Below are 12,541 nucleotides of genomic sequence, written 5' to 3' on the forward strand. Positions count from 1 at the left end.
ACCAACAAGGACTATTTTCTCTTTCACAGGAGGTGAGGACGGGTGATGCGAAACCGGAGGCTGCAGAGCTCCCAACGTCTGAAAATATGTCAAAGAGCTCAGACTCAGGTGGCAAATGCCTTTACTGCTCTGACACTACATGTCAGGGGAAGAACAGTAAAACAGTCCGTTCCCTTACTTAACAATGCTGGTGGATGCTGAAAGCACGAGGCCTTCTTTTTACTCTGCACCTTAGTTAGTTAGTTTTACGTTGGTTCTTTATGTGGTTATTTGGCACTGTGAATTATAACTGAAAAAAAAAAGATTTATATATAATAAATTTAAGAGTTCATTATTTGGTTCGGGCTGGTTTATTCCATGTCCTTCTGTTGCTATAATCACCTGCGGCTGCGTTTGGCCCGGGCTCTGGCATAAAAGGCCTCGTAGGATTTCACTTTTAATTCCAGTGCTTTGGTAGCAAACTCCTCAGCAAGGCTGAAATCCTGAATGGGGAAAAAAACACTGAATTAAGAGTCGTATTAAGACCATGGATTACAAATCATGCTGTGGTCTGTTTTTCTCCAAAGTGTGTGTGTGTGTGTGTATAAGTGTGTTCAGGAGAGAGAGAGAAAGATAAAGAGACGTACATTCATCTTGCGGCGGCAGCGTGACAGGTTGAGCAGCACACACACTCTCAGCTGTCTGAATGTCTTCAGCTCGTCTCCTGGAAACTTCTGGAGCGCTGACTGATACGAGTGAGCAGCTTCCCTCACTTTACCTTGCTACAAATTCACACAGGGACACACACACACACAGGGACACACACAGGGACACGCTATTTACCTACAATATCAAATAAATGTGTGTGTGTCTGGTTTGTGATTAAATTGCCATGTGATCACGTGTGTTACCTTGTATAGTTTGTCTCCCTCTTGGATCAATTTACTGAGCAGAACCATTAAGATGTCTGGTTTAGAGGTTGCCATGGCCCAGGTCGCTGGTCCTGCACACACACACGCACACGCACACACACAGACACACACACACACACACACACACACACACACACACACACACACACACACACACACACACACACACACACAGACACACACACACACACACACAGTTTTGAGTTGAGCACCTTTCAGGTCACAAGAATGCAGGGTACACTAACATGATGTAGCGTATGTGAGTAAGTGGAAGTAAAACAATATCATTCATTATATCCTCTCAAAACATTAAGAGATCCACATAAAAGATAGATGAAAGAAAACAACACGATCCACAAGGATCGCAGCACTGAGTCGTGTTTCTACCTATCTTGGCTCCCTTTTTGAGCAGAGCGATGACCGCTGAAGTGTTTCTGCAGCCGACCGCTCGGTCCAGAGGACGCATCCCGCTGCAATCCACATGCTCCACCGACGCACCGTGTTCCACCAGGTATTGCACCTAATGTAGACAAGGACACACACGGGTCTAACTCAGAATATGGACATGAGTATATTACACTGTCCTGTGTGGACTCTGCAGGACAGGTAAAGCAGGTACAGGAAATATTTCTAAAATGCAGCAAATGCAGTGACGACTGCATCTGTTTTACACACCACTTCTGGGTCGCCCCGAAAAGCAGCCAGATCCAGGGGCGTCCGTCCACTGCGGTCAGCATGAGTTGTGGCTGCTCCTCTCTCCACCAGCTCTTTGACCAGTGGAAGCTGGCCTTTCAGACACGCCCAGCTCAGCGCCGTCAACCCCTCCCTGTCGGTCTGGTCCAGAGAGGCTCCTGGAAACAGAGAGAGAGCGAGAGACACAGAGATTCATCTCAGTGTAAATTACTATGGATTACACTGGGGTCAGAGGTCGAGACTTGGGTCCCTATCTGATTAAAATGTGTGTGAATAAATCAAGAAATTCCAGTTATTTACACTAAAAATTCACAAGTAAGATTATTTAAATCAGGATCGGGGCTAAAACAATACCTAGCATTCAACAATTAAATGAATACCTTGTTCGTCCAGTGTTTTTTTTAGGTAACTTCCCTTCAAAGTTCCCTGATTTATCATGTGATACATCACCACAAATACCAAGTATCTGGTATTTGGTAAGTATGCACAACATACTCAAACATTTTCCATCTCTATTTAAGGATAACCCTAAATAACTTCTTAGACATACGTCCATTAATTCATTTTATAGTTTTTTCCCCAAAAAAAATCCTGTGTTTTGAGAACAAATATAATCCAGCTGAGCCAAAAGAATTTAGTTCAAGCCTAGATCCTTATTCAAACTTCTGAGGCTGAGAATGCTTCAAGCTGCAATTTCTCCATTGCAATGGTGCAGTATTTATGTCAGAGAAGAGAAAATTAGAGCAGTGAGTGTGATAAGACAAGATAGATACTGAACTGTAGAACTGAAGTGTTGAAACTGCATTAACAGCAAATTGAAAGTGGAACAGATCAAAAGACAAAGAGGCTTTTTACAGAAATATAATGAAGAACTGGGGAAAGTTTCTTGGGTGAAAATAAAAACAGTTCATGGTTTCATTGTGCTGTCGCAGCCATTGTTGTTGTTGTTAGTGTAGGGTAAGGTGAGTTACCATGATCCAGCAGCAGCTGGGCGGTGGGCATATGTCCCTCTGACGCTGCCGTCATCAGAGCCGTTCGACCCTGCTGGTCGACCGTGTTCACCTCCACCCCGTGACTCAGTAACAGCTCCACCACCTGACCAAGAGACACAGAGGGAGACAGACACTCAACACTCATCACTCAGCGGGAATCAAAATAAACATGTTTACTGTGTGTGTGTTGTACCTGCCAGTGGCCCCGTCTCACAGCACTGAAGAGTGGAGCCACACCCCGCCTGTTGCCTTGCTCAACAGCAGCTCCCTGGTCCAACAACAGCCTGCACACAGACAGGCGGCCACTTCCTGCTGCTGCTGTTAGAGCTGACACACACACACACACACACACACAGAAATTAGAGGAAGAGCTTCATAAACTACAGTCCTCTGTATCTGAATGAAAACTGGCTTCTGCCTGTAAGACATTTAAGAGGTTGAAGATTAGATGACTGGTTGAGTTCAGGTAAATTATTTTTTTAAGAATGGAAAACTTTTAAAAATTATTTTGTGTTTTTATTTACTCATTTTATTTTCCTTCTACATATTTTTTTAAAACATTTTTCCCATCTTTCTTCCCCCGTCCTATTTTAACTTTTTTTCAATTTAGTTATTTTATTGTATCTTTATGGGAGTCTGTCTGTCGGTCCGTTCCACCTCTGACCAGTGATCCCTCCACTGTCTTGTGATGGTGACAGCCTTGGCTTGACATGTATAGTACTGTGCCAAACACTTTTCTTATCCTGATACAAGTATGTTCATGTGAATGAGGCAGAGCTGAAATGAAATGAGATGAAACTGTGATACTCGTGGGAAAAATCTGCTGATAGATGCATTTCCAAACATTAAAGTACGTCTAAGGATAAATAAATTCATTTGGAAATTATTATCTACTGTATGTCTTTAGTATGGAGTGAGTATTTTTTCTGTCTGATGATGATTATGAATATGTGATCTACAGAAAAAAGGTAAAACGAGTGTGGTATTGTTTGTGCTGCCAAAGCAGAAAGAAAAGTAATTAACTCCTGATGAGGTCCATCTAACTGAAATGTTGCATTTCTAATTATGGGAACTAATTTACAGTGAGTGGATTATTTGTCTTGTAACAGACAATAGAGGTGGCCTCATGTTATTCTGAGCTGCAGTGCAAAAGCACTGAATGAGGAATGAAAACATCTTTGCAGCTCTAATCATCATTATGTATTTAGTGTCATAAACTCTCCTTCCATTTGTTAGAAAGCTGTTTTAAAACTAGAGCTGTCGCACTTCGTTAGTGAAGTTAGTGCTTGTCCATCTGAGATCCTGTGGGAATGATCGCTCTGTTATTCCAGTGATCTGATTGGTCCAGTAGTCAGGCCGGGTGGCACCTGCTCTGGAGCAGGTTAGTGGTCTGGCATAGGTTACCATGGTGATCAATCCCTGTTAAAAGTACAGACTTAACCCAGCTTTCTGCTACCACAAAATCTGGGTTAAGTCCACAGACAACCAGATAACCCACTAATCTCGCTTGTGGTACAGGCTCCTGGTAAACTGAGGTTGTTGCGTTGAGGTGATTCGTACTGTAGAGCACAGTTTCCTCCACTAGAGGTCAGTGATGTGTAGCACAGCAGCCACTCACTGTTTACAGTCAAACTCTCTCTTATTTACTATGTGGTAGCACTCATGCAGCCCAGATCGGCTTCGATTCAGTTGACTGTGAGTTAAGCTCTAGGAATCCTGGACTATTAGTATCAGTATAGCAGTACTACAGTACTAGTACTGTAGTAATGCATCTGTGTAGGACAGGATCTTGTGGTATTAGAAGTGATACTGTATCATCATATGCTGTATTTTGATGATAGCAGCATTACAGCACTGCAGCAGGACCTGGAGTATTGTCGTTATCAGTTTTTGTTGTAGTACCTGTCTCTCCCCAGGCACAATCAAATGTGTTGATCTGAGGTCTCTGCTCCTCTTTCTCATCTTCCTCTGGAAGGTCCAGTAGGTATGACACTATCTACACACACACACACACGCAACAAAAAATGTTACAAACATAGTTTCATGAATCAGTGACACACAATATTGTAAAGGTGTGCGTTTGTGTGTGTGTGTGGTTAACCTCTGTGTGGCCCATGCTGGCTGCTGCAATCAGAGCCTGCTGCACTGCCTGGCTCTTGCTCACCACCCTCTGGCTACAACAGGAAGTGCAGCTCCAGTCTGCTTGCTTCAGCAGGTAGTGCAGCACCTTGAGGTGGCCTCGCTGAGCCGCGTGCACCAGCACACACTGACCTGAGCTGTCCACGTGGCCCACCTGAATACACAACAAGAGAAAGAGTGACCTTAGAAGAGTCCTGTGCACCTGGAAAACTGCCAAACGCGCAAACACGCAACAAGCAAACTGGTAAACAGTACAAAGCCTCATCTCAACACACACACACAAGCACACAAAAGTGGTTAAAACTGGGTTAAAACCTGTATCTGACTTGTAGATATTTAATGTATAAAAAATATTCTGCCATTGAAAACAGATTTTTAAATGTGCTGTATCCAGTACAGTAATTGTGTTGCAGAACTACAATTTAATGAACACTAGCTGGTCAGATTACCACAGACAGCCTTAGTTAAAAACATCCATTCTGAAGAAGTGATATCTACTCAAAGTGGCTTTAAATTCTGTGAGACATAAAATGCCGCGGCCCACAGGTAAGAGGCTACCTTAGCTCTGTGCTGACTCAGCATGATGACGATGTCCAGGTGTCCAGCCGCAGCAGCGAATCCCAGTGCAGTCAAACCGTCCTGCGACTGAGCGTCCACCTAGAAATACATCACAAAAGCCTCGAGTTTGGTTGCATTAAACTGGCACAATCTTCCAGTTAAAACCCACCACAGCGTTTCCTCAAAGTCACATACCGAAACTCCTGAAACTTCAACTTTTTTTTTTTTTTTACCTGAGCTCCGTGATCGAGCAGCAGTGCCACGGCGTCATTGTGGCCCAGGTGGGCGTGGACACACAGCAGGGGGGCGTTGTTCAGAACATCACTGCGGTAATTCACATCGGCCCCGCCCATTATCAGCAACCTGCTCACCTGGACAGGTAGAGAGGAAAGTTACAGCCCACCTGCATTGGCGAGTGTGTATATGTGCCTGTGTAGGTGTGTGTGCAGTGTGTTACCTTGATGTTGGGGGTGTAGAGGTTGCGTAGACATGAGAGAGCAGGGCTCAGGTTCCCCGTGCTGTAGGATAGCCACAGCCCCTGCAGAACTGAGGAGGAAACCCCAAGCTTCTTACTCAGACCCTGGAGAGACAACAGGTGCCACAGAAACAAAGTGAGCCACACACACACACACACTTCAGACTGTTTTCATGGTGATGCACTGACCAGCACAGCTGACCTTAAACATCTCTTTCAATAATGTAAAAGAACTTAATATGTAACTTTATCAAGTGATGTAAGAACAATTAAAGTACCTTCATCTGTACGCAACTTCATACTTCTACTTTACCATATTTCAGACAAGAATATTGTACTTTTTACAGCTCTACATTTGTCTAACAGCTATATATATACAGACAGATATATATAGTATACCTGTCTGTCACCTGTCTAAGTCTGTTTAAGACTCAACAAGGTCAGATAATCCATTATTTCACAAAAATCAAAGTTTAGAAAGAAATCCAACAAAATGAAGTGCAGAAGAATTTTGTTTTCTTCTTTTGCCGTCTCACGACCCCTCAGATTTATCTTGTGACTGTTTGGAGGGACCTGACCCCTAGACTGGAAACCACTAGGCACAGGTACCTAACTGTATGTTAAAACTAGCTCCATCTCTAGGGGAGGGGGTGCTGGAACCATACTAGAACACCTCTTTCCTCATAAAACAACTGAAAAGTTGATTTTGTAATATATAAATTGTGTATTATTCACATCCATGTTTAGTTGTTTGATAGCTGGCCAGCTATATCAGTAAATGGTATAGTGTGAAACCAAAGGCTGGATGTGAGTCAAGCTGCCCCCCTGCCCATGCTACAGCATCATGGTGTTACCATATAATGGTAAAATATCAGTTATGATATGATGTTACCATTTACCAGTCAGAATTCTGACTGAAGTAGTGTCTGACTGATGAGTCGTATTAACGGTTTCATCGTTTTCCTCTATTATTATGTTTCTGATGAACTGTTAAAAAACCCCATCTGCACACCATCTGTCTCTGGCTGTAAATTGGATCTGTTGTGTATTCAGGTCCTGTCACTCTGCACCATCCAGGAACCAACCTGATTTCATGGAGATACTGATTCATTGTCTGAGGGTTCTCCTGCCAGTCCTTGAACCAAAGACCTGCCACTTTGTGTTGGGTTGTTGTGCTTGTGCGATTAAAATGGGGCCTTTTGTTTGTGTGTGTGTGTGTGTGTGTGTGAGCTAACCTTGTAGATGTGAGCCTTCAAGATGTGATGTCCCAGCTCCAGCGTCTGCTGTCGATTTAACTTCCCGTCCTGTCTGCAGAGCCAGAAGGCCAGGAGAGTGTGCCCACTCCTGACAGACACCAACAGATGGACAGACAGAGACACAGACACAGCTCGGTGAAAATCTCTTTCTTTCTCTGTCTTTTTCACTCTTTTCTTTCCTGCTGCTCGTCAGTGTACCTGGGGTCACAGAGGAACCTGTCGTCCTGCCCCTCCTCCCTCCAAACCAGCCACTCCCTGAAGGAGGCGTGGTTCAGCATCCAGCTGCCGTCGCTCCGCCTCAGCAGAAAAGACGAGAGCTGCTCCAGCCGCTGCACGAACTCGGCCCACTGCAGCGTTCCTCCGGTCAGAGCGCACGCGTTCACCACCTCAAACAGCTGAAGGGGAACAGGAGAGGGTCACATTTCACGTTTATTGTTTCATTTTCAGTGTGTCAAGATAAGCTAACAAGACTAAGAGGCTACAGCCATGCTAGCAGCTCTGTGAGGCTGTACTGTGCTTTGACCTAATGCTGATATGCTTACAGTGCCAATCCTGACATGCTGATGCTTTGCAGATACAATGTTTAACCATGTTCACCATTAAAGTTTAGCTAATTAGCACTAAACACAACATACAGCTGCAGTAGATGAGAATGTCACAGCTTCTTCTTTAGGGATCTGTTTATTCTGAGGGCACAAATTTACACACACACACACGCACACACACGCACGCGTGCACACACTCAGTATGGCACAGTGATGGTGTGTACCTGCTGGTCGGTCAGTGGGTGCAGTGATGCCACAGTAATGTTGAGCAGCGGCAGAACTCTCTGAAAAGACGACTGGGTGGGAAAGCGCATGTTGAGCTGCAGCAAGTAGACCTCTGCTAGACTCACAGGAACCACCTACACACACACATACACACACACATTTAAAGTCCTTCTGTTTACTGTGTAGCAGCTGAAGTCTAACTAATTAAACAAGTAATTCAGTCACTATAGTGGGACACAATTAAATGGCTAATTACACATTTAACTAAGTAGTAAATTATGATTTGCCGTTCACTCCATTCTTCTTTCCCCCTTCCTCCCTCACTTCTTACTCACCTTGAAGCTGGAGCTCTTTAGGACCAGGTATCCTCCCTCTATCAGGTCCAGGGTCAGTTTCAGGTAGAGGTATGAGCCTTTGCTCAGACTCTTCAGGTGGCTGATCAATTTGGCGAGCGCCGCGTTGTCAAGGCGACCATTGCTCAGCGACACGTTGCTCTGGATCTCAGCACTGCTGTGGATACGCTGCATCAGGTAACCCTGAGGAAAAACAGACAGACATATGGATGAACAGGCAGACAGACAGACAGACAGACAGGCAGACAGGCAGACAGACAGACAGACAGGCAGACAGACAGACAGGCAGACAGACAGGCAGACAGACAGACAGGCAGACAGGCAGACAGGCAGACAGACAGGCAGACAGGCAGACAGACAGACAGGCGGACAGACAGACAGACAGGCAGGCAGACAGACAGACAGGCAGACAGACAGACAGACAGGCAGACAGACAGGCAGACAGGCAGACAGACAGACAGGCAGGCAGGCAGACAGGAAGCCTGTGTTACCTGCAGGTCCTGGTCTATGGCACTGTTCTCCTCCATCTTGTCTAGAGAGATGCGGTGAAAAGGGAGAGAGCGGGTGGTGTCCTGATTGAACAAATAGAGAGAGAAACAAATTTTTTTTGTTTTGTTCAAAGAAACAAGTTTTGTCAGTGCAGCCGCTCCCACATTGTGTTTAGCTCTCTGTGGTCTGGCAGCACCGTTGGTATATTTGCTTCAGACAGATGTTATTTAAAGCAGGCTTCACCCTTTGCTAACTGAACACTCCCTGCGTCCAGCCCCGTTAGCCATTTTTGCGACACCTGCCAAGCTTGCTATGCTTGCATGGCACGTCTGCAGTTTACAGTGGCAGATTTACCATCACAATTCTCTGTAGTTTTTTAAACAATGCAGACAGAGGGAGAAAATAAAATAGAATACTTGTTGTTTCCAGCCACCAACTTTCAATTCTGCGAGTTGAGATAACAGCTGTCACTGACAGATTTTATCAGCTGTAGCTAGACAGCTTATTACGTTGGTTGAAAAAAAAGCTGTTTCTGGCTGACTTTTTATTGTTCCAGCCGACTCGATTTACAACAAGAACCCTAGAGAAGGGGTCTTAAACATGCACTTAATGCAGGGTCCTAGTATATGACAGGAAAAATGTACAATCAGACTCTTTTCTATTCATCTGTGAGCTAAAAATAACCCTGCTTGGCTGTTCAGTTTCCACTCGTTCTTATTTTCAATACAAAAATATGTTTTCACTTCAAATGCTGTGGCTTGTAGGATGAGGACTCTTTCTGTCTGACACATACGCCACTTCAGGAATCTGTGGTCTTGTTTGTGGATTGAAATACTGGAAACTCTTTTATTAGATGATTCCACCAACCCTCCATTCCTTCTTGGAAAGTTCAACATTCATAATTCCTGATTAATTCACTCCATGTCAGGTAGCAGCTGTTTTAGCAGACCTTTACAATATCTTTAATTCCTTAAAAACATATATACACATCATAAACACCCATAATTTTGAACAGAATTATGTGCACTATGTAATGGCAAATCTTTTTCTCTTATGTTTTTGTTTGCAATGGAAAAACTATTATAGTATAGTATAACTATAACTATACTATACTATAACTATAACTATACTATACTATAGTATAACTATACTAGTGATTTGTCTGATATCATCTAGAACCAGACACCACACAGTGGGAAAATGCAAGTGTCAGTTGTGAATGAGGCATTTTTTTAACTTAACCAGTAACACCATAAACTTATGTAACAGAGTTAGTTGATGAGCTCTTTGTCCTTAGATGTGATACTTTTCTACTATACATACGTAGTAAACTAGTAAAGCTGACATCTGAAGCTCACATTAGAGGAAATAAACACATAGTTTCATCAATTTTTTACACTTCTGATGACTGATTTATGTTTACATTTTATTATAAGATTACAACTGTCTGAAAGTCTAAAATTTTCCTGAATTCAAAAAAGTCCCCCGTTTCGTATTCTGAAGTATGATTTTCTTGTGTGTGTGCATGTGTGTGTGTGGAGGGGGTGTGTATTCACCTGCTGACTGGTCCTGACAGTGGTAATGACCTTCAACCAGGAAGGAAATTTTTGGATGTTTTGGGACAGGAAGGAAGTCAGTGTGTCACCGTAGTCCGGTCGGTGGAATTCTGCCTCGTTTAACCCGTCAATCAGTATAATAAGCCCCGCCCTTTCCACATGCAACTTCCTCTCTGTAACACAACAATGTGGACCATCACAGATTGAATATCATCCCTGGCGTAACAGAACAGAAGCCAGCCGAATACTGTAGAATCTGTACGTACCTCTGTAGAGAGCATCCAGTGGTTCCAGTATTCCTCTCTGGAGGGCGGAGCTCGGATCCTGGATGCAGGAGCGCAGACTGAGCGTGCTCTGTAGCTGTGGCGACCGGTGCAGCAGCTCCCGATAGGCCAGCAGCTGAGGGGCCTCACTTAACATCGCGGCCATGTTGTGGACAAACTCGGGAACCAGACAGGTGTGACAGTTATCTGCCTGACAGAAGTGATATGAGACTACCTGCAAAGACAGACAGGAAGAACTGTTTGAATGACGCATGGATTTTTAGAAAGACCTCGCGTTTGTTATTGTGGAATCTATTACTGGCCTTTTAAGTTTCAGGTGTACAAAGAGTTGAGTAATCTAGCCATGTGATACAGCAGATCTATGTTAAGTAAAGTGGGGATCCAACCTGTGCTGCAAGCTTCCTCAGCACCTCCTCCTGCCTCCTCCTCATCTCTGGGGTTCCTGGGCAGCTTCCTCCTCCTCCTCCTCCTCCTCCGTCATCTCCTCTTCCTCCTCCTCTTCCCAGGGAATCGTTGGAGAAAGAAACAGGTGCTACATCTGCATTGATGACGCAGGAAGGAATCTCAGAGATTTTCTTCATTTTAAATGTCAGCAAAGATGTAAACATGCAAACCATCTCTCTCTCTTTCTCTGTAGCTTCTGGTTTTGTGTTTTTTTTTTGTGGACGTTGGCTCGGCTGTGTGTCTGGTTGTTGACTGTGAGGCTGGCTGATTTTATTGGGTTCAGCATGATGACTCAGCTGTTTCTTACAGAATGAATGAGGTTGTCTTCATGGCTGAAATAACTCACTGGGGGTCCTCTGGCAAGCATGTGATATGGGCTCCTGCCAAGAATCTATTATGTCCCCTCCAAATGCCTACCAAGTACAATGCATACTGTATTATACACAGCAAGCATTAAAAGAAATTCTAAAATAACACTGGGGTTTTTGTTCTTTTAGAACCTCTTCCTGTATCTGGGACTGAAATCTAATTTTATGGGCATGAACACATATATTCTTGGAAAGTGGTCAACGTGTTAATTTTTTGGCATCTTTGACATAAACTGTCCAAATCCATTAGACAGGACCGGTACAGTCACTGTGAGCTACAGATGTAATGGAAAATTACTATGTGTGTCTTCATCTATATGTATTTACGTCACAGAAACATTTGTATTTGGGATTCGTAAAGGAAGTGGGCGGGACCAACACAGTTAAAATCCTCCAGACTGCTTCATTTTCCTTTGTTTTCTAAGTTTAGTTTGCAACAAAATATATAGTAAATATAAAGAACCAACATTCAACCACATACATAAATTCATCAAATAACAAGACATGATTTAGATTTGATCAATAATGTTGTCTAAACTGTGTCTGAATAAAAACTGTGCAACTCTAAAAAACGGGTGAAAAGCTATTTATGGATGAAGCTCATTAATGTCTAAATACTAAAAATAGTTATAGACAGAAGAGTAGTTCTACATGTTTTACTTCTGAATATATTTTTTTACAAACAGAAAACTTGACTGGTATAATTCTGTACAGTAAAAAGTGGTTTTCTCTTTTCTTCTCTGTCTCTCTCTGCTTACGCTTAGGAATGGTCTGGCTCCCGGCAGCGGTTGGCCACATTCGGTTTCCATGACAGCTGAGCGCCACCAGACGGGCGATGATGGCCGTTTTGCCAAAGCCCATGTTGCCGATGATCACCACGCCCCGACTGGTTGACGGGTCATCCCTGCAGAGACAGGCATCCACTTCCTGAAAGAGCCACTCCCTGCCGGTGAACAGCCAATCAGACGAGAGGCCGGGAACCTCAAAGTGCAGGGGCTTCAGGTTGAGAGAGGGAGTGAAACGAACTGCAGGGAGAGAGGGGATGAGCAGAGCATTATAATACAGCTTGTTAAAATAGCTGTGTGTATCTGTGTGCGATCGAGAGTATGTGTGTGTTTACCTCTGTGGTCCGGCTGATTACGACTCCCAGAATTCTGTCTGGGCATTCTGAGAGACGTCCTTGAAGGGATGTGTCTCTGCTGCTCATCCAGATAGGCTAGGTCCTCAAGGTGGGCAGAACTAGTTGCTACAGA

The 12,541-nt window shown here is 43.9% G+C and overlaps 1 protein-coding gene across 1 annotated transcript in view; it reads right to left on the minus strand.

The window, feature by feature from the left end:
* Window positions 1-12,541, minus strand: part of tanc2a (tetratricopeptide repeat, ankyrin repeat and coiled-coil containing 2a) — a 43,305-nt gene that overhangs the window by 4,779 nt on the left and 25,985 nt on the right. The window contains exons 7-28 of the mRNA XM_041061735.1: window positions 12,409-12,534; window positions 12,047-12,313; window positions 10,863-11,014; window positions 10,459-10,690; window positions 10,193-10,365; window positions 8,639-8,719; window positions 8,130-8,330; window positions 7,794-7,928; window positions 7,223-7,419; window positions 7,004-7,112; window positions 5,751-5,873; window positions 5,527-5,664; window positions 5,294-5,392; window positions 4,698-4,889; window positions 4,499-4,592; window positions 2,790-2,923; window positions 2,576-2,699; window positions 1,587-1,762; window positions 1,299-1,431; window positions 891-982; window positions 627-761; window positions 382-482 (exon numbers count right to left, since the gene is read on the minus strand). Coding sequence (XP_040917669.1) covers window positions 382-482; window positions 627-761; window positions 891-982; window positions 1,299-1,431; window positions 1,587-1,762; window positions 2,576-2,699; window positions 2,790-2,923; window positions 4,499-4,592; window positions 4,698-4,889; window positions 5,294-5,392; window positions 5,527-5,664; window positions 5,751-5,873; window positions 7,004-7,112; window positions 7,223-7,419; window positions 7,794-7,928; window positions 8,130-8,330; window positions 8,639-8,719; window positions 10,193-10,365; window positions 10,459-10,690; window positions 10,863-11,014; window positions 12,047-12,313; window positions 12,409-12,534 — 3,214 coding nt within the window. The remainder of the gene's footprint in view (window positions 1-381; window positions 483-626; window positions 762-890; window positions 983-1,298; window positions 1,432-1,586; window positions 1,763-2,575; window positions 2,700-2,789; window positions 2,924-4,498; window positions 4,593-4,697; window positions 4,890-5,293; window positions 5,393-5,526; window positions 5,665-5,750; window positions 5,874-7,003; window positions 7,113-7,222; window positions 7,420-7,793; window positions 7,929-8,129; window positions 8,331-8,638; window positions 8,720-10,192; window positions 10,366-10,458; window positions 10,691-10,862; window positions 11,015-12,046; window positions 12,314-12,408; window positions 12,535-12,541) is intronic.

Source organism: Toxotes jaculatrix, chromosome 18 (assembly GCF_017976425.1).
Source record: "Toxotes jaculatrix isolate fToxJac2 chromosome 18, fToxJac2.pri, whole genome shotgun sequence".
Lineage (NCBI taxonomy): Eukaryota > Metazoa > Chordata > Actinopteri > Toxotidae > Toxotes > Toxotes jaculatrix.